This window comes from Apaloderma vittatum, unplaced genomic scaffold (genome assembly GCF_000703405.1).
Source record: "Apaloderma vittatum isolate BGI_N311 unplaced genomic scaffold, ASM70340v1 scaffold7410, whole genome shotgun sequence".
Taxonomy (NCBI): Eukaryota; Metazoa; Chordata; class Aves; order Trogoniformes; family Trogonidae; genus Apaloderma; species Apaloderma vittatum.
This window is the reverse complement of record NW_009693918.1, coordinates 7,451-33,263: the sequence shown is the minus strand read 5'-3', so window position 1 is coordinate 33,263 and position 25,813 is coordinate 7,451. Positions and strand designations below refer to the sequence as shown.

General features: G+C 39.8%; 1 protein-coding gene across 1 annotated transcript in view; it reads left to right on the top strand.

Moving 5' to 3' along the window:
* LOC104270943 (dystrobrevin alpha-like) overlaps positions 1–25,813 on the top strand; it is a gene marked incomplete at its 3' end in the record, with an annotated part of 26,510 nt that extends 697 nt beyond the window's left edge. The window contains exons 2-3 of the mRNA XM_009865477.1: positions 4,324–4,404; positions 25,600–25,813. Coding sequence (XP_009863779.1) covers positions 4,324–4,404; positions 25,600–25,813 — 295 coding nt within the window. The remainder of the gene's footprint in view (positions 1–4,323; positions 4,405–25,599) is intronic.

The window sequence follows — 25,813 nt, the reverse complement described above, 5'->3', positions numbered from 1 at the left end:
TTTCCCTACCCTAGTTTTGTTGCTGAGCGTGACATTATATGGTGTGAACTATCCTTTTGGCCAAGTCATCTGTCCTCTTCCAACTTCTCGCCTACCCCCAGCCAACTCTGGGAGGGAACAGAATAGGAAACAAAAAGGCCTGGATGCTGTGCAAGCACTGTTGAGCAATAGTTAAAACGGTGTTGTGTTATCAACAGTTTGTTAGCCCCAAATCTAAAAGCACCATGCAGGCTGCTAAAAAGCAACTTAACTCCATCGCAGTCAGACACAGTCCAGGGACTCATATACTAGATACCTCACTTGAGCACATTTTTTATAGTTTCTAGTGAAGCTTTGTGTTCCCCATGGAAAACTGTGGCAAGGTTGTGCTATGCTAACAGTGTTGCTGCAGTTCTCCTGGCAGTCATCTCTTATTCCTCTTACAAACAACCCACCATTTCTCCAGGAAATTCTGTTATGTATGAAGTTTGAGATTGTCGCCCTGTTACTAGATTTACCTAAGTTTCATCTGTAATTAATTACTAAGCTTGATATTGTTTGTCCCCTGCAGCACAGTAATAAATGACTGAACATCTCCCCCATCTTCTGGGAGAGACTGCAATGACCGATCCTGAGACTTGAGCACTGAAAGGCCAGGTCTGTGCTGGTGAATTAAATGTATCTCAGGAGTATTCCCTGGGGGTGAGCCCAGGGGTGACATCTGTGCTCCTGAGCTCTCCAAATTAAGGACTTCTCATTCAGATGATCAGCTGAGAACAGTCTTGGTCTGTTTTGCTGTGTTCACCAGCTCTATTGTGCCCTGTAATTATTTTGGTGTCACATAAGGCTTGCTGTTGTAACTCACATGGGTATTTCTCTTGTCCCTGGTGTGCAACATCTTGGACTAGTGAAGGGAGGTGTTATTCCTTGGCTAGAAGTAAAAAACAAAAAGAAAAAAAACAAGAAAAAGGGATGATGCATTTGACCATTATCAGAACATACTGTATTTTTAATTAGAACTATAGAGAGGACTTGAGCTTGTAAGAGATGAATTGAATAGCACAACTTCCATTAACTTCATTTTCTTTGAAACATTCCTAAAATGGAAGTTAATTGCTTAAGATCTTGCTGTGAGGATTTATGGTTTGTTCCCACAATTTTGAAGGCTATATTGCTGTAGTGTTATTTTGGAGGAGTCAAGGAGGTATTGAGAAAATATGCTATCAGTAGTTGGATTTGGAGGAGGGACTCTTTTCCCATACTGTACACAAATAGTTGTTATCTACTTTTTTTTTTTCACATTTTATATATACTTGAGTAAATGCACACAGAGAACTGGTTCCAGCTCGGTAAAAAGAGATGAAAATATTGTCTTTGTGAAAAACTGAATATGATTTTGGCAAAGAAATGTCCATATCCATATCCATATCCATAAAACAAAACCAATGAATTTTGCATTCTGAGAGTCCCTTGGATTCCTGTGTGTAAAAAGGGTGTGATGTACTGCACTGAAACAGAAGCTGAGATTGACTTTGCCTTCAGGTGCCCTCAGTTGTGTGCAAGCCTATATGGTCCATCTTTAAAAAAACCCACATGCTCCACATGCCTTACGTACTGTGGGCCATGCAAAGCTTCTTGACATTAAAGCAAGTATAAGCTTCTGGTAAAAAGTTAAACTCCACAACCTGCCAGTGTTAGAGGAAGAAAATTCATAATATAGAGGACTTTTGCCAGTGTTTTAGGTTCTTGCAGTCATATCTCCAAGTCTCTGATTAAAACCCCGCAATATGTTAGAAAGTGGGTCATCTTCTAGACTACACAAGACAGAAAAGAAAAATAATCCAAGTTTTCCTGCCTTTCTGAGCGGGAAATTTGTTGTGAAGAAGGAATAGATGGATTGGACTCTCACTTTAGATTTGGAGCACTATGTGATTTTCACTGTATTTGAAGAAATTTAGTTTGACTTTTTTGTTTCCTTTCCTTCAGAAGAGACATCTTTCTAGTTCCAAATTACAAACTTCTGAGAATTAGTATTATAATCACTATCATCTTCCATGAAGTCCTGTGGTTAAAGCTTAAATCGTGTCTTATATATCAGAATGCACCATTGGGCACTAAATCACTAGGCTACCCTTAGTCTTACCTGATATGCTAAGGTATGTCCAGACTGATAAAGAGAGTTCAAAATGTACATCACTGTTTTGCTGCCAGCATGTATTATCCAGCAAGAAAACAGCAGCCAAAGCTCAGTGTGTTTCCCCTTAATATTTTTCCTAACTGCAAGCTGTGTTACATGCAATGAGCAAGGAAACAGTGAAACACTGTCAGTGGGCAAAAGGAAGGAGAGGCCACTGGCAGTCTTGCAGGCAAGTTATAAATTCTCAGTCTCACTTGCTGCACCCAGTCCCTTACATCCTTCCTCTTGTTTTTCAGTACTCTCCATGTAAGTGAAGTCACTTTTCTACAGAAGTTATTTGACAAACATATCTCTGCCTGCAGCAAAAAGTGAATCATGATAAAATTAAATTGCCCATTCCATGGATTTATTAGCAAAAACACCTACTCCCAAAACAATATTAAAATAATGCCATCCACTGTGTATGTAAATAGTAAAGAAAAATAGCAACATTATTGCCTGCAAATTTGTTTATTTAGGATTAATACTGGAACCTAGGAAGCTCAATGAATCAGTCTGACTTTGCTTTGAATCTTTACACCTTGTTACAAGGCTGCAGTTTTATAAAGGAGCACTGGAGACTTTTCTCAGTAGCTTTCACTGAAGTTAGGAGGGAAAAAGTTAAATTTTCACTTTTTTTTACTCACTAATCCTATTAAAAAAGGAAAGACTTCGTGTTACAAGCATTATCCTTCCCTTTACCAGGGAAGAAGTTTTCCAAAAGCTGTCAGTGAGATACTAATAGAGAACCAAAAACTCTCTGAAATTTAAAAATAAAGCATGTGATGAAAAAAATAAAAAAAACCTCCAGAGATGATGTTAAATAGTTAAAGGTAGCTTCTCCCAGGAGCAGAAGATGTTAAGATAGCCAACTGGCAAAAGAGAGTAGCTTCGAGCCCTGGGAGGGATCCGTGAGGAAAGAAGCAGAGTCTGGGGAGAGGGCAGAGCATCATTCTCATTTTCATTTTGTGGGTCAGAGCACATTTGAAAAATTTGGGTCCAAAGGATGGCAGGTTGTTTAAGAAAGAGAAGGTGAACAATGCCGACGTGACCATATGTAGAGCAGTGCAGCTCAGCAGCCAGTCTAATAATGTCATGAGGAGGCTAAAAGAAAGCATGTGTAAAAGCAGAGTTGGGCCGTATTCCACTCCTTTTACAGCCTGATTGTACCTTCCTTGAATGTGTTTCATGCAGACAGTTCCTTAAAAAATTCTGGGTTTTCTACCTTGGTGTCTTGTTCAGTTGAATAGAACAGGTTTTACTCCGTTACAGGGACAATCACAGTGAAAAAGAAGATACATGAAAATTTAATTGTGTTTCTGTGAAATGTGTGGTAAAACAAAAAAGCGGTTGTGTATTTCATGGTCCATATTGCAGCTATGAGACAATACTTCTTTTTGTAGGACCTACCAGCCAAGAGGAAGAAATATGCAAATCTCCTCATCTACTTTTTGAGATTTTGGGAGAGTATTACGAGGAGAAGACAGCAGCAGGAAGCCTAAAGACACTGTGCCATGTTCTGTCCCGACCCTGGTCCCTCTGTACTGTGGTCGGGATGTGAAGCAGCTTTGGAAATGTTGCCAGATCTTTTAAGCTGGAGCAGCTGGGGCCAAGCCGCATGTGAAGCCGAGAGCAGGGCCTTTGAGGTCTCGGTTGCAGAGAACTTAACCTCCACAAAACGGAGAAAGGCCTTTGCATTGGTTTTGCCCCCTTCTGCAGACTGCTACCAGTCTTTTCATTATGGCATGATGTTGTTTCTAGTTTGATTTGCTGGCAATACCTTGTTGTGATCTGGCATGTCAGCCAAAGATATTTGTTATGAGCCTTGTTGTTAAATATTGAAATTAGATGGAGTTTTTCTCTGCTGTTGGAGCCTGGCCAGTGTGTCTTTTAGCCTGCAGCTTGACCAGATTGTTCTTCAAAGTGACAGACACAGTGGGCTGACTATTTCTCTCCTGCCTTTATAAAAGTCCTTTTAACACTGTAGCTCCTGCCATTCCCCTTCTTTCTCCTCATTCCTCTCTACTCTCCCTGCAAAGGAGAGAGTTTTGAAAATTATTTAACAGAGCCAGCTCATGTGTCCTCCTTGTTCTGTGGCTTCCCTGCTAGCAAAGACAGGCACAGGTCATATGCCCATACACATGTTGCTGTTATTCTCTTCCACTTAGGGGCTCAAGATCTGGATCGCATTCGTTTGTCCACCTACCGAACAGCTTGCAAGCTGAGATTTGTTCAGAAGAAATGCAACTGTAAGTATGTCAGTGCTTCTTTCATGTACTGTTGTTATTAACTTAGCCCTGCACTACCCAGTCTGTCCTTCACAACTGGAACTGTTTGATCCGGCACTGTGAAGGGCACTAATCAGGGTGCCTGGGCAGATTTTAAATATTAACCTGTCTATATAAGAAACTTGTCTCAAATATGCCAGTGATTCAGTCATAGAAGGGTGGGTCATGATGCAAGCCACAGCTTTAATTAATAAGTACGTTCTCTAGTTTTCTTGTAAAAATCTGTTACGGATTCTAGCAAGATCCTGCAAATTAAATGCTTTTAAAGCAACTCAATGAGAAGAAATCATGGTTCCAGTCCTCATCTGCTTGGGGTGCAATGTCAGTCAGTTCCCTTTTTCCAGAAGGCCAGCTAGAGACATCTCTTCTAAAAGGGTGAACCTGCTTGTAATTTCTGCATGTTGTTCTGTGTAAGCTTTACTCTTGAGAAGTTTTCCTGCTTGATTAGTGACTTTTTAAATGTTTCTTCTATTATTCAATCTTTCTCCCTTTACAGCTGCAATTTCTGTCAGCAGTCATGTGCTCTGAAATTTAAAGGGGAAATACATATAAAACCTGTAGTGGAGTATATCTTTTCTTCTCCATCCAAACTACTATGCTACTACTTAGAATGGCAGGTTTTGGTTTTGGTGTTTTACCAGACCTTTCCACACTAAGACAGAAAAAATAAATCCTAACCAGGGTAACTCTTGTCAGCAGTAGCAATAGGCAGAAGACTAGTGCAGAGGAAACAATTCTTTTTAGTCTTCATGTCTAAACTAGAATGAAAGCCTGGCGATGCTTGTGCTACGCAAAGGGGTAAGTATGTTAAGAAATGCTCGCTGCAGATAGAGATCAGCTATCCTGGAGAGAGTTCCTAGTTTTGGGGTTACATCCGTCTGTGTTATGTGTTTAGCTTATGCTGTCCAAACATACTGGAGAAGCCAAGCTGTGGTGGAAAAGACTTTGGAGAGTATTTATTGGGTTATTAGCTACAAAGCTGGTCATTCAATCACTTCTGCAGCACATTTCTCATGTTTTTAATAGGCATTTACTTGAAGAATGAGTTGAAGGATTAGTATCACATTATAAGCAGGCTGTCAGACACAAAACCCAGGAGGGATTTAGTACCTGCCCAGCAGATCCATTCAGGAAGAATGTTTAAAGACACTATTATGTCGCATTCAGTTGTTTATTTTATTTTTTTTTAATGTTGTGTTTAAGAGGATGAAATTTTCATTTTCTTGGTAACAGAATACAATAGTCTGAGGTGACAAAGGTGTCCAATTAAGTTGACAGTGATAGCAAAGTTGTAGTACTAATTGCTTTGATAACTGTATACAAAGGAAATGAAGAAAACTGAGGGTGCAGTAGCCTCATTATATTGGGAATGAGTGGCTGGCTAGCTAAAAATATTGGTTGTTAATTGCTTGTTCCTCTTATTTATCAACTGCAATCTGCTTTTGTGGAACTATTGCTTCTCTTTGTAGAGAACTAATACACACGCCCTTCAGTTTGCCAGCTTGTGCCAAGTTGCTCATAGACAGTGCTCGCCTTCTGGTTGCTGTTGGTAACCTCGGAAAAGTGGTTTTCTGGTCTTATATCAAGACTTACACTGTATCAACCTCTTCTGAAGGAAGAAAAAAAGAAAAAGAGAAACTTTTTTTTTTTTTAAGAATTAGGTTCTCTGCTACTTGAGGAGTAATGCCTGGAGTTGCTCTGGAGTGGGTTGAATTGTGTGCATCTTTTCACCATCAAGTACAGTTTTCTTCTAAATGTTTCTGGTAGACTGCTGCTCTCCCAGATGACTTTCTCTTATTAGTGGGAGAAGAAAGCATTCGCTCACTTGATGCAGTTTCATGCAATAGCTGTCCAAGGCAGAGCTTCTAAACAAAGAACAACTGAACTGAGCAGTGCCCAGAAGGGATTAATATCAGACCTGCTGCATTTGAGCTGTTTCATTTAGGGAAGAATATAAAATGAAAAATCTCAAAGGCAGTTCTGCTCCACTCCTAGTGCATAGCACCTCCTGTCACTCAAGGCATCCTTTGTCTTCTTTCAGCTGTATTCTCCTGCCCTGCCCTGGGACATTGACCTAGACTTACTGGGAAAAAATTGCTTAGAAAGAGTGTGTTTAAGGGTTTGTTTTAAAGAGCTAATTTAATAAATTGCAGGGAGCTGCTCTTGACCAGAGGCTGCAGGCGTATGAGGATGGAAGCAGAGAGATGCTTTGAGTGCCAGAAATGGCTGTTCCAAGGAAAGCAGAGCAGAGGTTTTATTAACATCATCTCTTTTACCCAAAGGTGCCCGTTAGCACAGGCAGTCACAGGATATCATTTAACAGGCAGCTATGCTTATCGCAATGCACTGCTTGTTTCTGCTGCCTTCAGTGCAGACACAGCCACAGGTTTATCTCCCGACGTCCCTTTGTGAATTCTTCTCTCAGTACAAAAGGGTGTTTTGCCAAAACCTTCAGCAGCAGGCTGGGTTTTACTGGTGAGGCAGGCACTGTGCAATGGGCAAAAGTGCCTGGATAGTCTAAGAGCCATTCTCTCCAGCAGCATTTCTCCTGACACTAGTATAGCCAAAGATTATGGAGGAGGTGACAGTTTACCCCTGTTCACCTGGATACCACCACATGTGTTACACTTTGAGCACTAACACTGTTGATCGAATTAATTGCTCCATTGAATTATTTCATTTTTACAAGAGGAAGCAAACAATATTCATATCATCAAATATGTGTCTTTCTGATAATTCTTTAAAACTTCGGAAAACTACTGTGCATGTGAAAAATATTTCTTTTATAAAAATCTCTCAGAGCATTTAAACCAACAGGCAGCTTAAATAAAGTCAGCAAAGTGAGAAAAATCAGTATCAGTCATTGCAATTATTTGTCAAACAGGATAGAATTGAATCCGGTCCAGCCTCGTTTCACAGAGGAACAAGCAATTCTTCTTAAGAACTCAAAAAATACAAGTAGATAAATTTGAAAAAGCTGTAATGCTATATCTTAAAGAAAAATTCCTGCGAGTTTAAGCATTTCCCTTTGCCTATGTTAATGCTACAAATAAATAACATTTATGAATTATTGTTGGCCCATCTCTAAATGTACTATGTGCCCAAATATGGGATGCAAAATGTGATAAAATCCACAGAGTAAGAGATCTACAAAATTCTACATGCAGGAATCCTAGAGGTTGGAAGGCTTTCTTAGCTCACCGTGAATATAAACTCATTTTATGCTTGTCTATTTCTGCTCGCAATGTCAAAAATTAAAAGTAATGAAAAGACAAACTCCATAGGTAATGTAGATAACCTCAAGGGTGTGATAGATAAAGAAAGAGGTGATCACAGGCTACTGGCTTATTCCTTTGCAAAACTCCTGTAGCAATAGACATGTTGCAATAGCACTAGTTTTCTCTTAGGCATAAATACTGACACAAGATGTAGATACCTTTTCTGCAAGAAAAGTAAAATTCAGAGAACTACTAAAGAAGTCTTGAGAAGATCTTGAGGTTAGGGCATGAATAATTCCAAATGAATGCCAACAGTCTTGGACAGACAGACCCTGGAGAAAACGCTGCTGGTGGTTGTGCCATCTTCAGATCTCAGAATGTAAAGCAGGGCTGTGGGAGCTGACTGTGGCTGCCCTACTGGATCACGGTGTTGGATGTAGTCTTGGAAATAGCAGCAGCCTAATCATTTGAGATTAAATTTCATTATTTAGGGCAATAAAAGCAGATAAGAAGCAGGTGCAGAAAGCTGATCAAACATGTTTATTCCGGTGTGTACTGTACAACATGTACAAAATGCAAATATTAGACTTCATCATAAATTTCTAAACGTGTTTCAAAGATGGCCTTAAACAGTGCACACTGCAAGAATCAAGGAAGGATGTGGGAAAACTACAGGTGAGCACTGTGAGGTCTGCAGCAGTCACAGAACTTGAAAACCCTATGAACCAATGTTGCTCTGACAAAGTCAGACATGAGGGTGTTGTCCTTCACTTCACCTCCAGAGCATCAGAGCAGGCTTTTGAGCATCCAGTGTACGTTCTCACCATCCAGACTCACACTCAGCTCCCCTTATCGCCAGGAAAATGGCATCTTGACAAGGTTGATTTGCAGCTGTTTATACGTAGCATTCAGACACAGAAGCCTAATAAGCTTTCCTAAAACAAGGAATGAAGGACCAGTGACAGCAGTCACATGTATCTTTTGACGCTCACCAGTATTCAGGAACCACCAAAAAGCACAATTTATAGTTATCCCCAGCAAATATTTGCAGTTGATTTATTTTAATATTTGGTTTTCAGTGATTTTATTAAAACCAAATTGTTTATAGAGAAAACAAGATGAAATATTGTGTTCACATGCAAATTCCCTCTGGGCTATGGTGGCAGCACAAGTAGAATGTAGCAACATATCGTAATCAAAACCATTATATGATTAAACATCACTCACTAATACAGAACCGTACAGCTGGAAAACTACTGCTGTCCTTGATGAACTTGCCTGAATGTGTTGTGACATTATTCTGTGACTCTGTCTGCAAAAAGCAGATTTTGCTGATTTCCCTAGATCAGAATAAATCATTGGCAATGAAAGCTTGAATCTAAAGCCATGCTGATAATAATAATATGGAGCTTAGTTAATGCAGACGAAAAGGGAGCTTATTTCTCTGGCAATTTAATCCCAACACCTTAGGACCTAAGTTGTAGTACAGCTCTTTCCACATCAGCAGTGCAACTGCTACGACTGTGATGCAGACCTTGTGAATGTCCAAGGCAGTCCTCCTCCTACTCCTCCACCCTGCTCTTCCTCCTGCCTTCTCTGGACTTAAGTAGTCACAGCTGATACATGTAGGCACCTCAGCTTAATAATTTCCATAGATGCTCTTGAGTGCCTCCCTGATCTGCCTTTTTACATTTAAGTTAGAATAATTTCTCACCCTCTGAAATGTAATAATTTCCCACTGAAAAATGAATGTCAGTTGTTGTAAGCACACTATTTTTAGACTCTCTTTCTAAAGCTTTTTTCCACATATACTCTTATACCTCTTGTAAGGCTGCAGCAAGCTGAGGAAACTGGTTTTGTCCTAGAAACTGACAATTTGGGTATCAAATAAGATGATCCTGTGTGAGCTACTGGCCCTTGTCAGGATGGCAAGGGGTTCTTAAAAAGTGTTTGATTAAACCTAAATAAAATTACTAGTGTTTGGGTTTGGTGGTTTTTTTTTCTGTACTGGACTGACATTTAAAATACCATTTTATCCTATCCCATTCAAGATGCCACCCACCACAAAATGATAAGTTCCAGTCTCTGGCACTTGTAGTAAAATGAAAGGATACGAAAGTCTTAACTCCACACTGGAGATAGTGCTGTGACCTCTGTGTTATCCAGCAGCTGTGGAAGTCAAAGGGAGATTCAGGTTCAACTTTCTCTTCTGCATCACAAATTCTACACTGATCTTACATATCCAAAAAAGTTCCCTAAACATAAAGCTACAGGATATTCAGAAGTGTTCCTGTCTGTCTCGTTGATGCTTAACTACCAAATCTTTCATCTTTATGTGTTAATTGATTTAGGAATTGCTTCTCTTTACTTAAGACCTCTTGCCACCATAGTATAAAGCCATTCTTTGTCACAGCAAGTATTTGTTTCTCTAAAGTGAAACAGAGTGCACAAGAAATACTCGATGGTGATATCCTTGGTGTACAGGAATCCCATGAAGATCCCTGCCATGGCAGGAGGCATTCATTCTCAGTATCCTGCCTTTTACTTCTCAAATATTGTATAGCGTGTGCCGTTTTGTGCTTGCCCCTCAATGCTTTTTTTCCTCACGACAACCATCAGAAAGAGGGCCACCAAATTGTCATGATTACAGAATTGTTTAGATTAAATAACTTAATCCTTCATCACTGCAGGTTTCCATGGTTAGGATTCTGTCCTCATTGTTGGTTTTTACCATGTTTTTCATTCCATCTTGGAAGCAGGAAAGCACAAGATGGATTCAGGCTGGGTCACAGAGCAATCAGACTGAATGACAAGTAGTGTTGCCTACTTGAGAAGTGCAAAACGTCTGCTTGGCTGCAATTTGAAACATTATTTCCTGGGAAAACAATCTGCCTCTTGAATTTGTGATCATGGCATTCTCATATTCTTCAAAACCCTCAGTGATTGGTCTTCTAAGATTTGCTTAAAAATCCTGTAATTTGGGGAAAAAATCCACATTTTTAGTTAGTGGTTATATTCTTCTCTGTTGACCATCTTGGATATTCTGTATTATTATTATTGTTATTGTTGCTATTATTATTCTCCTATAAAGGCTGAAAATCTTGGCTGTGTTCTTTGTTTTGTATTTTAACAGAAGCTGAGACTTACAGGCACTTACATGACTCCAAGAGATATAGCTTTATAAAAAGAAAAAGCACTCCATAATACAAGTGTCACGATACCATTGTGTAAGTTACTAATTCTGGTATCCTGCAGTACTTGAATAATGGAAAGAGAGACGAGTTAATGATTTTAAAAAGTTTTTGTTCCTTTGTCTTTACCAACGACTTAGAGACTGAATGCTCCTGGAACTGCTGGTACCATTCCATATGGGTTTCCAGGCAACTATGGGGAAAGGATGCATATATTATACATTCTGCATTATGCATCAGTTATTTAATCAAAAGTTCAAAAGGGCATGATTTAGCATATTTCCTGCAGACAAATCCTTCATAAGGATTTTAGTCTGTCAGTGTTCACTCACAACACAATATCCTGAAAATGGGTTCATATTTTCTTTTCCTTTTAACTGTAAAAGTTTATTAATATGCTTGTCAGATCATAATAGCTGTTAGAGAACTGACATATAACCTATGTAGCATGTTTATTGAGAGACTAGTATTCGGCTTTTTCTTCAATGTCCACACAAAGTGGACTGTTGTTACTTTAAGGGACTGTCACTGAGCATTTGCTCTTAAAGGCCACCACTGCACGTCTATCTCCTGCAAAATTGATACAAGAACTATCAGTGGACGTTTGAAATTCATTTTAATGTCAAAAAGAGTGAACCAAGCAAGGCTATTTATCTTAAATGCTCCATTTTCATTTACTTGGAGATTGACTTTTTGAACATACCCATGATTCCAAGTGGTTCCTGTTAAAAATTGAGTTGCGGAAGTTTGTCAGGTAATATTATTTTGCCCTTTACAGTGGAAAATGACTAAATTGACTTCCTTTGAGTCAGCAGCTGACAGGCACGTAGACTAGGCCACGTCCCAAGCATACCTACACGCTGCCCTCTGTGACACAGGTGGCTCAGCCCTGCCTTGATGCAGACAGCTTTTGTAATTGGATCATAGCTGAAAATCTCTTCTCACTGACTTCCTGAACTCTGCTGTAACTGCCATTCACTGTGCTATTTCTGATGGCTTTTCTGATGCAGGTTTAAGGTTGGACAGTCTGTTCAGTTCCCCACCGACGTCTCTGAACATCTGCTGCTGGTAACAGGTGTCAGTAACCTTTGGTCTGGCAGGCTTTCGAGTAGTTACCAAAGCCCATAAATTTTGTGCATCTTATTTCACATCAATTCTTCTAATGAACACTTCAAACAAAACAAAATAAATTATTATTAGCTTAGTACTCTTCTAGACTGCCTATGAACTGCAAAATATATGCAGACATACAATGACATGGAAACGAACTGATATCTTGGCGATCAGAGGATCACTGTATCTGTTGAAGGATGCTGCTTCTTCACATGAGATATTTTCCTTCTTTCACCCTCTTGTTTCTCCCTTCAAACTGTAACAGAGTTTTTAAGGCTTTCTCATCATTTCCCTGTCCATTCTTCAGCTTCATGTCATTATCCATGGCATTTGCTTTATTTTAGACTTCTCTGCAACCCTCATTCTCTTGACTGCTCTCTCCTCTCCTGTTATCCTCTTGGCTTTAAGCACCTTTCTTCAGGCAAACCCTCTCTTACTCTTGAGCCTTTGATCCCTTTCCCTGGGCTGTTCTGGTCTGCCCCATTTGGGCATTTTGCTGGACCTGTCCTGATGTCATGCGAGCACCTTCACAATGTGGCAGAATGCATTAAGCAGTGTGATTTAATGCCTGTCACAAGTTGATCATTCTCTTGTTTTATTTTGCCCTATGACAGCATATTTACATGAAGGAGGGGGAGAAAAGTAAGAAGTCATTTCTGGAGCAGATATCAGTGAGTTCAGTGATCATGGTGCTTTGTTCCTAGGGAGCTTCAGTCCAATATCCCAAACCAGCCCTGCCTTCCTATTCTGGACTCAAAGGAATAATCTTGAGGATTGTTTTCCTGACAAGATAAGCTGTAGTATTTTGCCCTATGTCCATGTTGTAGCATTGCATTCAAAGTATCCTACACTGCATTTGCTGAGCTGATTTTTTTGCTGAAATTTTTTTGACATGTCCTGGTTTTCACACTGTCACTCAGCTCTGGAAAATAAGTAGGCACTATGCAGCTTTCCTCCACCTTAACCACACAGTCTGCACCATACTCCTGCCTAAATAGTCCATCGCAGCCTCACATAGACAGTCTGACATGTCTCCAGCCCTTCCCCATTCACTTACAGCCTGCCTCCAGTTACTTTTACAGATAAACGTGCTGTGGAGCCAGCAGGGACACTGGCTGGCTGTGGTGAATGTCCTCAGCAATTTTGGGCTTCTTCACGGTGAAGACAGCAAATTGTCACAGAAGGAAAATCAAGAATATGGAACTTGGTATCATCTCTCCTTCCGTAGTTCCCAAAGAGTGGTTTTTACATGTTCATTTGTTTTCAGAGTTACATCAAAGGTCAATGTGTGTACATGTAATGATACAGATCAACTTCACAACACCCTGAATATTCAAAGAAAACCTTTATTTTAAGTGTTATCTCATACTTTTACCACCCAGCTGCACCTAGGATTGTTTTTTCTGAGTCTTGGTGGAAGATTTCGTACATCATGTATCTGGTATTCTAGGATAAATTGTGAGAACAGAAGATGTTGGCCATAAAAATAATTTCCTGCTTTTATAAGTGCAAAGGGATTGCACAGTATAATGCCCTCAGTGTGCAGTGTTATTAATACAGTTCTGGGACTTTACACAAAGAATATTCAGCTTCCTGGCATTAACATTTGTGATATACAATGGCAGTTTTCCGTGTGCTGAATTAAGGAATTCCTAGGCTGAATTCAGACTGAGTTATATCTATGTTATTGTTACTGGCTGCAGTGGATTTCTAATAGGGTATTTGCAAGCAGTGTTTGACCCTTTATTGAGCAAAGTGTGGTCTAATTCCAGGAGTTCAGTGTATGCTCGACGTTTTCTTCTGTCCATGTGGTTGGATAGATGGATGTCTCCTTTCCTGACAGAAAGTAAATTGAAAGTAACTCTCTTGAACTCGCTGACACTGCTATGGCACGAAGGAAGGAATGAATCTGTCTCTTGGTGTATGTTGTTTGAAGAGGTTGAACTCAATTTCTGATAAATGAAGGCAACACCAGTATCATTCCGCATCTCTTGTAAAGGTGCTGATCTTTCCCAAGTTTAATTTTCTACATTTCATTCATCTATGTTTTGCTCTGAAACTCTTTACTTTGTCTTGGATTTGCAGGATATCTTTAAGGATTACACGTGTAAAATAAAGGATGACAGATAAGTGGCCATGTACATCGAGACTCATACTCCATCTAGGGGCCCTGACAATATCATTAAAGAGCTTCTGTCACCCAGGGCAGGAAGGATAGATGTGTGGGACTTCACCTAAATCCCATTTATCTGTCATTTCACATTTTACAGTCTTGTTTCCGTTCTCTGTCTTGCTGATTGTCGAGCTATGTTTGTGTCAGCTGGAGCTTTTCTCCTTTTCTTGGCCTGTTCCTCATACCTGTTTCTTTAAGAGCTGTGGAATTTTAGTGCAGGGTATTGCAAATCGCTGCATTGGGAGCCATGGGAGTTGCCTCCTGGTGTGGGGGCATCGTGGTTACTGAGGAAGCCAGCCTGGGAACTGAGGCACTGAGCAGCTCTTGCAGGAGAGGTTACTTTCAATATGAGTAGCAGGAGGGCCAGTGTGGAAAGATTGTGGGAACAAAAAGATGGAGTTTAGTCAAATATTCTCTACAGTTCCTGTGAATGAGATACTGTCTACTCAAATGAGCTTGATACAAAAGCAAAAAACGGATATTCTACCTCTCCCTGAGCTGATTATAGCTCACATCCCAAAGATTTGGGGGAAAAGAAATCCTGTTATTTTCAAAAGTAAGAGGTGTTTAAGTGCCTATGAAAGCTTGAACCTGCGTCAATAATAAGCACCTCTGTTACCAATCTCAGCAAAAGGTTAAATAAGTTTAGTGTCTGAGCTGTCCTTATGACTTTAGGCATAAGATGCTTTTTACCAAAGTCCTGCATGTCATGTGAATGTCCTACTTCATAGCAGTGGTCTCACTCTCAACAGCTGAGGCTGATGTTGAAATTTTGTCCTGGAAACCCCCTGGACTGGCCCACACTCTTCAGAAGAGAGAAGCATATGACGTCACTCCTTAATATGTCTCTTCTGTTCTGGGGATGAAAAATGTAATTCTAGTATCAAGCAGTTCACCCAAGCATTAAGTTCAGCTTAAGTATTTCTCTAATTATTTCGAATAGATGAAAATATTATGGGCCAAATGCAATCCACATTACATAATAAATCATGAAAAATAATAGAATAAGGAACATTTAAGAATAAGCATATATGTAAATTATGACATCTTTTATATTCAAAGAAACACACAGTTCATGTTTCGTTAGTATTCTGTACATTGTGTTGCTGTTTACAAACTTGCCAACCCTAAACGACTTAAAAAAAATAATAGAGAAGACAAAGTAACCATGGCTCAAACTCCAGAATATAGGAGATAAGCCAAGGAGCATTTTTGTGTTCAAGCAGTTGTAATGCATAAGAGGTGCTTATTCTTTTTCATTGACCTTTGTGATATGACTGAACTTTAAAGGCTGACAGTGTAATCTCAACTTGTTTTCTATAGCCAAGGGAAGAAATTGTTATAAAGAACTGCTAAATCATGTAATTTTTTTTGTCACAACAAGCTATTTTTTAAAGAAAACAGCAGTTAATGTGGTATTGGGGGTAATACCCTTTATTGTTAGAGCTGGTAACATATACTGCTTCCAAATTAATGAAAAAAATGTAAATAACCCAATTTGTTAACATTTAAATTCATTTTACACTTGATTTTTGCTGGGGTGACTCCAGCGCCAAAGCAAGCTGTAGTCTTGTTGTGGCATGAGGAGTCTTTTGGGGGGGATGGAGGGAGCTGGCAGTGGTTGTGCCAAAGGAAAAAAAAATGAAGTTATTTAAGAGAGAAAGTTGTAGTATTAGTCAGACGTGGCATTTGAAGAAATGTACTTCTGGAAGAGATTTTATCACTGTAATAAGGACATTCAAAATGAAGACATTCTGCCTTTTCCACCTCACAGGGTTGACATCGTTTGCCTGTCACGTGTCACCTGCATAGGACATCCTCACCGCCAACTCTCCGAGCACCTTGTCTTGATTCAACTAAATGCACAGACAAGGCCATTTGCTGGAGGCAGCGGTGAGGGTGCACAGCCTTTCGTTTGTCTGAGCTCGCTGGGTGTTGTGCCAGTAGAGAGTTAAAATATTATAGCAAATGTGTGCTGCATTTACTAAAACATACCCCGTAGTGCCATCCTGTGGTGAAGACTGCGGCTACCAGAAGGCTTGTGCACTGTGTCCCGCCTGTCTTCTAAAAGCTGGTTTATCTTGGGTCGTTGTTACACACGATCCGAGTTGTGCCAGGATCTAAAATTACAGTTTCTGCTCATGTGTTCAGCCATTTCTGAACTTCTAGCCTCCTACAGAGGGAGGCTGAGACATGGCTTTTTCTTTTCTCTGGAAACGTTTTTTGAAAGTCTTCATATATCAGTATTTTGTCACCAGATCTATAACAGGGAAAACTTTGAAAATCAACTCCAGATACAGTATTGCCTGGCCCTGGAGATGGTTTTTGCCACATTTTGGGAGGGCAGAAGCTTTTTCCTAATATATGGTTTGCTGCAATATAGCACAGAAGAGTTACATTTCATTAAAAACTTCAATTTCTGTAATTTTCCTAACTGAAATATGAACTCAGATGTAAGGTGAATTCACCTTATTTAAAGAGAAATGAGAAAGCTCTTGTGTGTCATGTATATTTAGAGACCAAATTTTGTTACCTCATGTCCCCATGAATTCTTCGGCTAATTTAGAGCCGACACTTGCAAAACCCATTTGAAGGAACTATTTAGTCAGGCTAAGGCCTGATCACACAATGCATCAAATAAAGCCTTTCTCATTGAAATAGTATTATGGTGGGATATCAAGAGTAATAGAGATGCATGATCTGGGAATACCATTGTCTGTTTGGGGGTGGGGATTATAAAGTTTCTGGCTATGGAATTCACTTAGCAACAAGTCTGCTATTTACACATTGGTCTTTAATTTGTAAATATGTTTAGGTCTTAAAACAAGAAAATTATGTGTAATCCATGAATTTAAGCTCCGTGACTTATTAGCAACAGTGCAGAATTTTAACTGAGTGGTCTTTCCTGGTTGTCATCAAATCAATAAGAAGCTTAGAGTTAGATTTTTTTTAATTATTTTGTTATTGTAGAATCATAGAACAATTCAGGTTGGAAAAGACCCTTGGGATCATCGAGTCCAACCAGTAACCATACACTGCAAGTTCACCCTAAACCATATCACCCAAATTTGGGTGATATTATGTATATATGTCATACTTCGTTCAGCTTTTCAAATAACTGATTTCATAGCCTGTTTGAAAAGAGGAAGCACTTTCCCAGCATCTGGGTGATGGGTAGATGACAGCAGTTTCCCAGCCCAGCTCTCAGGGTGCGTCTCCCACCATTCCCTTTCACAGAATTGACTGTCATTAGTGCTGCTCCTTGGGAGACTGATAACCTCTTCTGCCACCCACAGAGAGCCCTTCAGGCTTCAGTTAAATATAGGTGAGATAAAATAGGCAGGAACTGACAGCAGGAGGAGAAGGAACTTTTGTTGTAAATTAAATTAATGTAAAAGGGAAGAAATTTGCTGGAGATCTTTACATACTCTTACACCTTAGTGGACTCGTCAAGTACCCCATGAAAAGTTAAGAGACCACATTTCAGTGAATTGTTATCCTAGTGGTTACTCCTCATTAGCAGCACTTGGCCAAGTTGCCAGACACTTCCAACAGGCCACATTTGTTTGATGTGCTCTAGTGATCAGAGTATCAGGTTTTAGAATAACTTATTTTTCTTTTTGGGTACAACAGTAGGTGAGGATATAAGCATGCAAGCCTGGGTGTGCGGACAGGATAATCTTTGAAACGTCTCCCACACATTTCCAGGCAGCCAGCAGCCGGGTTTGGCAGCTATTCAGAAACACCTCCCGTGCATGGCACCTGCAGAGAGACCCCGGCTCCTGACGGCTGGGACATCGCTTGTGCAGGCTGACTCCGCACACCCATTTTGCATGAGGCCAAACACGTTCCATGTGGTGTGTTCCAGGTGGACAGGCGATGTGCCTGAACTCCAACTGCAGCAGTCTTATTCCATGTGCACAGTATTTCAGAAGACAGATGTCTTCCCTGGCTATGCTAGGAGTCACGGGGCTGTAGGAACTGTGTCTTGGCAGCAGAGGTTGGCAAGGGAGGTAGATGAGGAGCCCAAGAGGTGTTGGGGAAGGAATAGGAATGTACGGGACATTACCAGGTACAGGCTGAGCATAGGTTCAAGATATTTGGGCAATGACTGTGTAGGGTGACAGCTGTCACCAGCCAAATTGTTGGGTATCTCATTTTAGCCCTGAGCAGAAGCAACACCCTGGTACATTTTCTTGTTCGTGTAATTTGGCACCCAGAGAGTGTAAAAGCCTACAAACTGTCATAGCTGGCATGTTGATCCGTGTGGTGGTCATGCTACAGCTGGCTGATATGAGGGGCAACTTGGTCACAAACTGGGGCAGTTTTAGAGAGAAAATGTGCCTGGCTCACTCCTCCGTTACAGAAATCATGAGTAAAACTCCCCAGGACTTCCTAGCAATGAGGATGACAAATGACTGCAATACTCTGATTTGTGATGGGTTCATAGATTCTAATTTAAAAAAAAAACAACAAAAAAACTGTCTGACATATTTTATAATATTTTTAGAATTGTTAGACAAGGAAGCATAAATCTTTCCCTTTTAATGAAATCTGCCTGAAATACCAGACATACATTCAAGTGCTGTTGATTTCAAATGACAGTATTAATGTGTTTAAACTCAAGCATGTCTGTAAGAGCTTTGCTGTACTAAAATCTTAATAAAATGTATAATAAATTTTTGGAAATAATTTAAATTGATATTTCTTTAAAACTTTTTCCTGTATTCACCAATATGTGAAAATCTATCAGGCGGGAATTCTGTCCTAGTTATCAGTTGGGCATGTTTAACCTGGATATAGTTAGACCTATTGTATATTAAGTAAATTTGAATTGATTATCAAAGCCCTAATTTAGTCACTTCCCTTGTTTGATTAAATGTAATCTTCTCTTCCATGCTTATTTAGTAATAGATGGAAAGATAAAATTGTAAAGTTCATGGTTCAGGTGGAATACAAAAAATGCAGTAGAACAGATGAGGTTTTTTGCATAAGTAGATATATTTAGTGGAAAGAAAGCTTAAACATACAGATTGTTTTTTAATTTGTCTTTTTTTACGACTTAAATGATAAACTTCCACCACAGTTTTCTTTTTTTATGCTTGCTTTGGGCAACATCATTTCTTGACAACTGATGTTTGAAGTAATGTGCCTCCTTTGAGATTAGTGATCTAGCCAAGTTATTTATATCTCACAGCCTTTCCATAATTCTAAATAAACGTGTGATGGAAAGAAGACTTCATTTTTCACTGCATAAATAAATTTTAATTTCTTTGCTTTGAGCTGGGGAAAAAAAAAGTATGGTCAATCTCTCTCCCACACACGTTAAGATACAGTTATCTTGTAATGAGAAAATTACTAATTGCAAGTAAATTAAAGTTGCTAGTTACAATAAATTAAAAATACGTTAGTTTCCTGCTAATGAAGAGACTAAAAAACACTTGAAGAAGAGGGAGGATCAAGATCAATAAAACTGATACAGTAAGCGATGTAATTTTATCCTAAATTTTGGTTTCTCCAAATGTATTCAGGGTACATCTCTTCCACAAATTAACCTGTTGGTGGAGTTGTAATCGAATTCTGCACTATAACTACTGATGACGCTTTTTCATCATTAAAGTAGTAAAAGGAGGTAGGAGAAGATATTCTGAACTCAGGTTAAGGCAGAAGAGCAGGATGTAAAGCTTTAAGGCTGTCTGAAAACTTTTTAGTTTGAGGAAAAGACACCTTTCATTCACCCTTCCATCCTGCAGAGAGACTGATCAATTCAGTTATAAGGCACTGGCAGCAGGCACTCTCCAAATGTTGTTTTAACAGCCAAAGGAGCCCACTGAAGGAGATAACATTTGTTATTTGGAGTGTATTTTTTGTGCATTAATCTTAATTCTCTGCAGTTCAGCAAGGGCCTCCTCAAAGTATGTGGTTTTTTGTTAACAATTTCTCTGGTGTGACCGGCAGCCATCTGTAATGCTGCTCATCTGCGTCATCCCACTGCTGTCCAGATGCTGAACTTTGCTTACATTCACCAGTCGCTATCTGTTACGGAACATGCTCAGATGTGAAACTGTCTATGACAGTGTTTAGGTATTACTTAGTCTCATAAAAGTCAAAATAGCAGGCAGTGTTTACTGTAGAAGATCTAGTAATGCGGATGTTTAGCTTAGCTGTGACTTTAGAAATCACTTAGCAGAAAATCCTAAAGGAAGTGTATAGTTTAGCAATTGCTTGTGGAAATCAGCTACATCTTTCTTCAGTCATTAGCGCGAGGCCTTTCTGAAGGGTCTGCGAAGATTGGCTGGGCTTCATGATTTCTTGGGTTGCCTTATACCACACTGGTGCTGGGTACAAGCAGCTTTTACTCCTACTGCCTAGTGATCATCTGCTAACACTGAAGATAAAACTGACAGATTTCTGTAGTTCTACAGATTCATTTCAGAAAGGGTATCTCTCATGCTGAGGGACTATTCCCTTTTCAGAGGGAAATATGGATAAATAAGCAAAGGCAGCAACAGCAATAAGAAGTAAAAAAACAATTGATGGAGTTTTACTTTGTTTAGGGAATTTAAGACAGATCTGAGACGAGAAAAGACTCTTGCATCTGTAAGCCTGTTCATTACACTGCGAACTCTTCTTGTTTGCATCATAGTCGTATGCAGAAATCAGACTGAGGTTTTAGTGCACTACGTGTTGTGCAAACAAAATAAAGAGATATGCCTTCCTCAGTGAAATTAAAACGGTCTCAGAAATGTATAAATAAATATGTGGGCAGAGCAGGTATTATAGAAAATAAGTAACAGAGAAGATGAAAATTACAATGGAATGAATACAAGCTTATGCAAAGTCTGGAGGCTTCAAATTCTGTTACTACATTGAAAAGACTACAGATACCATATTAGTCGTAAGCATAAATTTTGAATAGTATGAATTAATAGAGTGGAGCTAGCAGAAGCCTGTGTTTTACTCTGCCTTTTCCCAACATTGATAGGTTGTCTTGTCAGCATGATATAATATGTAAGTCTATTTACTGTGTGAGTAAACTTTTAAAAAAAATGGGATTCTAAGTGATCTGTAGGGCACTGCACCCAGATGTAATCTGCACCCAGATGTAATCTGTGCAAGGTTCAGTGATGCAGTGTAAGAGGCTGTGACTATGACAGGATCTGGTAGGTGTTCACACACATCAGAGTATTTATTATTCATGTTTTATATAAAACATGAATTATTCTAGGCCATATAGTAGTCAGAACAGAAAAGACATCTTTTCTTGATGTTTAAAGAGCAAGGTATGGGATTCATCTCAGTTAACTTTACCAACTCTGAGGTTACATGTCTCATGTAAACTTGTTGCTTTGGGCTTTGTCTATAGTCAATGAAGAAATACGGGCACCTTCAAAACACTGCTCCTCCCATCTGTCTCCAAACAGCTGCTTTAAGGTGCCTTTTTCTTTCACTGACGTTAGAGGGAGCCTTGATCACCAGCTGACAGTAGACACCTAATTTTGGTGTTTAAATTTACTTAGGTGAATTCTTGTCCATAACATTCTGACTTGAGTGAAGGCCATGGACTTCAGTCCTCTGTATGGCAGTCTAACAAACTATCCTTGTGATTCTGAGCTAGACATTTCCACAGATGATTTCAAAATTAGTAGATCTCCTTAAATGTTTGGCACTTGTCCATCTTCCATTTCCTCCTCTCTTCCAGCCTCTGTAGAGTGATTTGAAATTCATTAGTAAAATGCAATATGAAGGAGTGCAGTAGGATTGTTTATTCAGTTTCAAGTAGAGCCAAAGTAGGGGTTTTTTGGTTGTTTTCTTTTTAAAGCGTATGTAAAATTATTTATAGTACAAATGCACAGCAGTTCCTTGAGACTAATATTTTATGATAGGTGAGGGACTAGTACTGCTGTGTAATTTTCAGTAAGTCATTTTCTTAGTCTTGCACTCTACCTTTCTGGCATACCAATGAATATCAGGATAGCTCATGAGGCTTCCAGGTTAGAGTTAACACTAAAACCAATATTTTCCTCTCATATGTGTTAGTGTGCTGGTATTATTAGTCCCACATCTGCTAGCCTGTGAATATTTTCCTTCCTAAGACCATCATCAAAATTGACTCTGGTAATGACTGCGTTAGGAGAAATATCAGTGGGGAAAAAAAACAAAACACAACAGCTTATGAAAATCTGACAGACATGTAGTATCAGCACTAGATCATGTAAAGAATAAAGACACCAGTGCCTGTTTCAGCCTCATTCATTACACCAGCTGTTTACCACCATGCTTTCTTATTCAAGAGTTTTACACCACTAGGTTATAGCAATTAAACTGCTGCCTGAAAGTCAGTTCTCACTGTTAGGGAGTCCGTATGTCTGGTTCATTCTTCCAGGACAGCCTTTTATTGGTGCTGTGCAAACCATCGCAGTTCCCCAGGACTGCAAAAGGAAACTAAGTACACACATGGTCGAAGTGCTGTGCTCGTTCCTCCACTCTGATCAGGTGCAGGGCTGCTTGAGAGGTACCCCCTGATGATCTATTATACTTCATATTCCCCTTTTCCACCTACCTGCTTTTTCCACTACCATGCGCATGCACTCCCACATGAACAGCCTGTCCCTGTTTATTCTTTACCTGTTAGCTCCAGTGTTGCTGCTTTTGTATCCTTTTTCGGTATTTTCTATAGGGTTGCCCTAATAATTTCTGCCTCGATCAACAGTGCTGTTAAGCTAGGGCTCCTGTCTGTGCTGTTTCTCGGGTATGGATGCAAACTGTTGAACCAAACTGTAGCTACACTAACAAGATGAAAAATTACCAGGCATAATAAAGAGCAAAAAGGGAGTAGTGCATATGCAGACAGCTGACTCTGACTTGCAGCTACACTAAAAAGAAGGCCAACAGCATCCTGGCCTGTACCAGGAATGGTGGTGTCGGCAGGAGCAGGGAGGTGATCATGCCCCTATGCTCAGCTTTGGTGAGGCCTCACCTCAAGTGCTGTGTCCAGTTTTGGGCCCCTCACTACAAAAGGGACATTGAGGTGCTGGAGAGGGTACAGAGGCGGGCTACCAAGCTGGTAAAGGGTTTGGAGTGTGTGTCGTACGAGGAATGGCTGAGGGATCTGGGGCTGTTCAGCCTGGAAAAGAGGAGATTGAGAGAAGACCTTATTGCTCTTTACAGCTACCTCAAAGGAGGTTGTAGTGAGGTGGGTGTTGGTCTGTTCTCCCTGGTGGCAAGTGACAGGACAAGGGGAAATGGCCTTAAGTTGTGCCAAGGTAGTTTCAGGTTGGATATTAGGAAGAATTTCTTTACTGAGAGCGTTGTCAGCCTTTGCAACAGGCTGCCCAGGGAGGCGGTTGAGTCACTGTCCCTGGTGGTGTTTAAGAGACAGGTAGATGTTGCCTTGAGGGGAATGTTTTAGTGGTGTTGATAGGATTAAAGGTTGAACTCGATGATCTTGAAGGTCTCTTGCAGCTGAAAATGTTCTATGATTCCATGATTCTATGAAACATCACACTTAACCTTCTGCATTCTGCCTGCCCTTCCCCTCTTAATAAGGCTGCAGAATACTTACACATGGTGTCCCTGCCCATGGCAGCGGGGTTGGAACTAGGTGATCTTTAAGGTCCCTTCCAACCCAAACCATTCTATGATTCTGATTCTGTGGTCCAGCCTGTTACTACATCTTCTGGCATATTGTTCTATATTTCTTCCTTGGCTATCGTACAATAGTTAACCAGAGTGGGAAATACACACTAACCTTTCTGTCCCAGACCAGATGACGGGCTGCTTTCTGGTGATTTCTTCTGTTCTCTGCCTGGTCTGGCCTCTGAGCCACGTGAAGAAGCTGCCCAGAAAGGGTCAGTTATTTTGTGCAGGCCATCTTCCTGGAGATCATTCATCTCCCATTTACCCAGATTACCTCTGTAGCAGTGAAAACTGGTTGATTGGGAATGGCTGCATTAAAAGGATCTGAGACGTAAGCTGGATTTTTTTACCAGGAAGCTTCCACCAGCTAGAAGACAAAAAGGAAGAGTTCAGAGAGGTTGTATACTCCACCCATGTGGCACAGTTCAGAATGAGACTCTGAAGACAATTTGCCAGCGTACGAGGTCACCTATAGACATTTCCTTTTAATACAAAGGCCAAGTAAATATTTACTTGTCACAATAAAACAGCATCTTCAATTTTTTCCCAATTATTTGCTTGGGAACAGCAAGAAGTGGAAAAGTGCCTTGTCTAGTGCCTGAAATAGTTGCTGTTGCTGTTGCCCCTTACCTGTATGATGTATCATCCTCCTTGAACTTATATATGTGATAACAGGGTGTTAGAGTTTTGTTTGTTTTTATTTCATGAAAAATTCTAAACTAAGTAAAACAACAGCATATCTGCTTTCATTTATCTGTTTAGTATCTACTTACATTTCCCTGCCCTCAGGCCATCATGTCACATTGCAGTATGAGACAGCACCTGCAAACCAAGCAAGTAAAAATATAATTAGGATTAGAATTAAATTTCTCTATCCACGAAGAAGTGCATCTCGTTTCATATACAGATGGCTCTCGGTATGTCATAAGACATACCATGCTGCTAAGTAATAAGAACTATAAAGTACTTTCTCTGATTACGAAAAAGAGAATTTGCACCCTGAATGATGTATTTCTTAGTTTAGTAGGACAGTAGGTAATACTTAAAAAAAGGGATGATTTTTTGAGTTGAGGTTTGAGCTAAATCCAAAATTTAAATGCTTGTAGGGTTTTTTTGGTTTTGACTGCATGTAGGGTTTTTTTTTTATTTTTGGCATGGTCCACTACTTCTGGAAATGCCTATCTGTGACAAGCCAATCATGCTGCCACAATAGCAGTGCTATGTGAACAAGATTTCTGTTTGGGTACAACGTGAAGGGTGAGCAGAGATTGTCCTTTAAGCTGTCCTTGTAGGTAAAAACACTCCCCATGAAATTCAGCTTAGACTGAGACTTTATCAAAGAGAGTGATTTAACAGATTGTTTGGCAAATATATTTAGAAGACATGAAATACGGCTTTGGGATCACTTCATTTCATATTCTTTGTTTAAATGTAGCTTGTCTACCCTGACTCAGTTTCAATTCTGTTTCTGGAAAATATTTTCCTTTCCATAGAAACTGCTGAAAAGAATTTTCAAAATGTTAGTATGTATTAAGTACTTAATATTCGTAGGATCTTCTGAAAAGCCCATCTGCTATGCAAATTAATATTAAGAGTAATTTCTGAATGCGTGTTCATAGAGGCATGGTTCAGAAAAACAATTTTCGTGTCTGTACCTCCCAGTAATTTCCATAAAATAGAGATTTTTATTTGAATACTTTGCACAATGAGGAGTGAATTCCCGGAGTGGAAGTTGTGCATATTACAACCAGTAATGTAACTACTTTTTTTTTTTGTTTGCTTGTTAACAGATTTGAATTTTATTTGCTTGTTCTTCCCCTAGTGCACCTGGTGGACATCTGGAACGTGATAGAAGCCTTGCGGGAAAACGCACTGAACAACCTGGATCCCAACATCGAACTGAACGTGGCTCGCCTGGAAGCTGTGATTTCAACTATCTTCTACCAGCTCAACAAACGGATGCCGACAACCCACCAGATCAACGTGGAGCAATCCATCAGCTTACTTCTCAACTTCTTGCTAGCAGCCTTTGATCC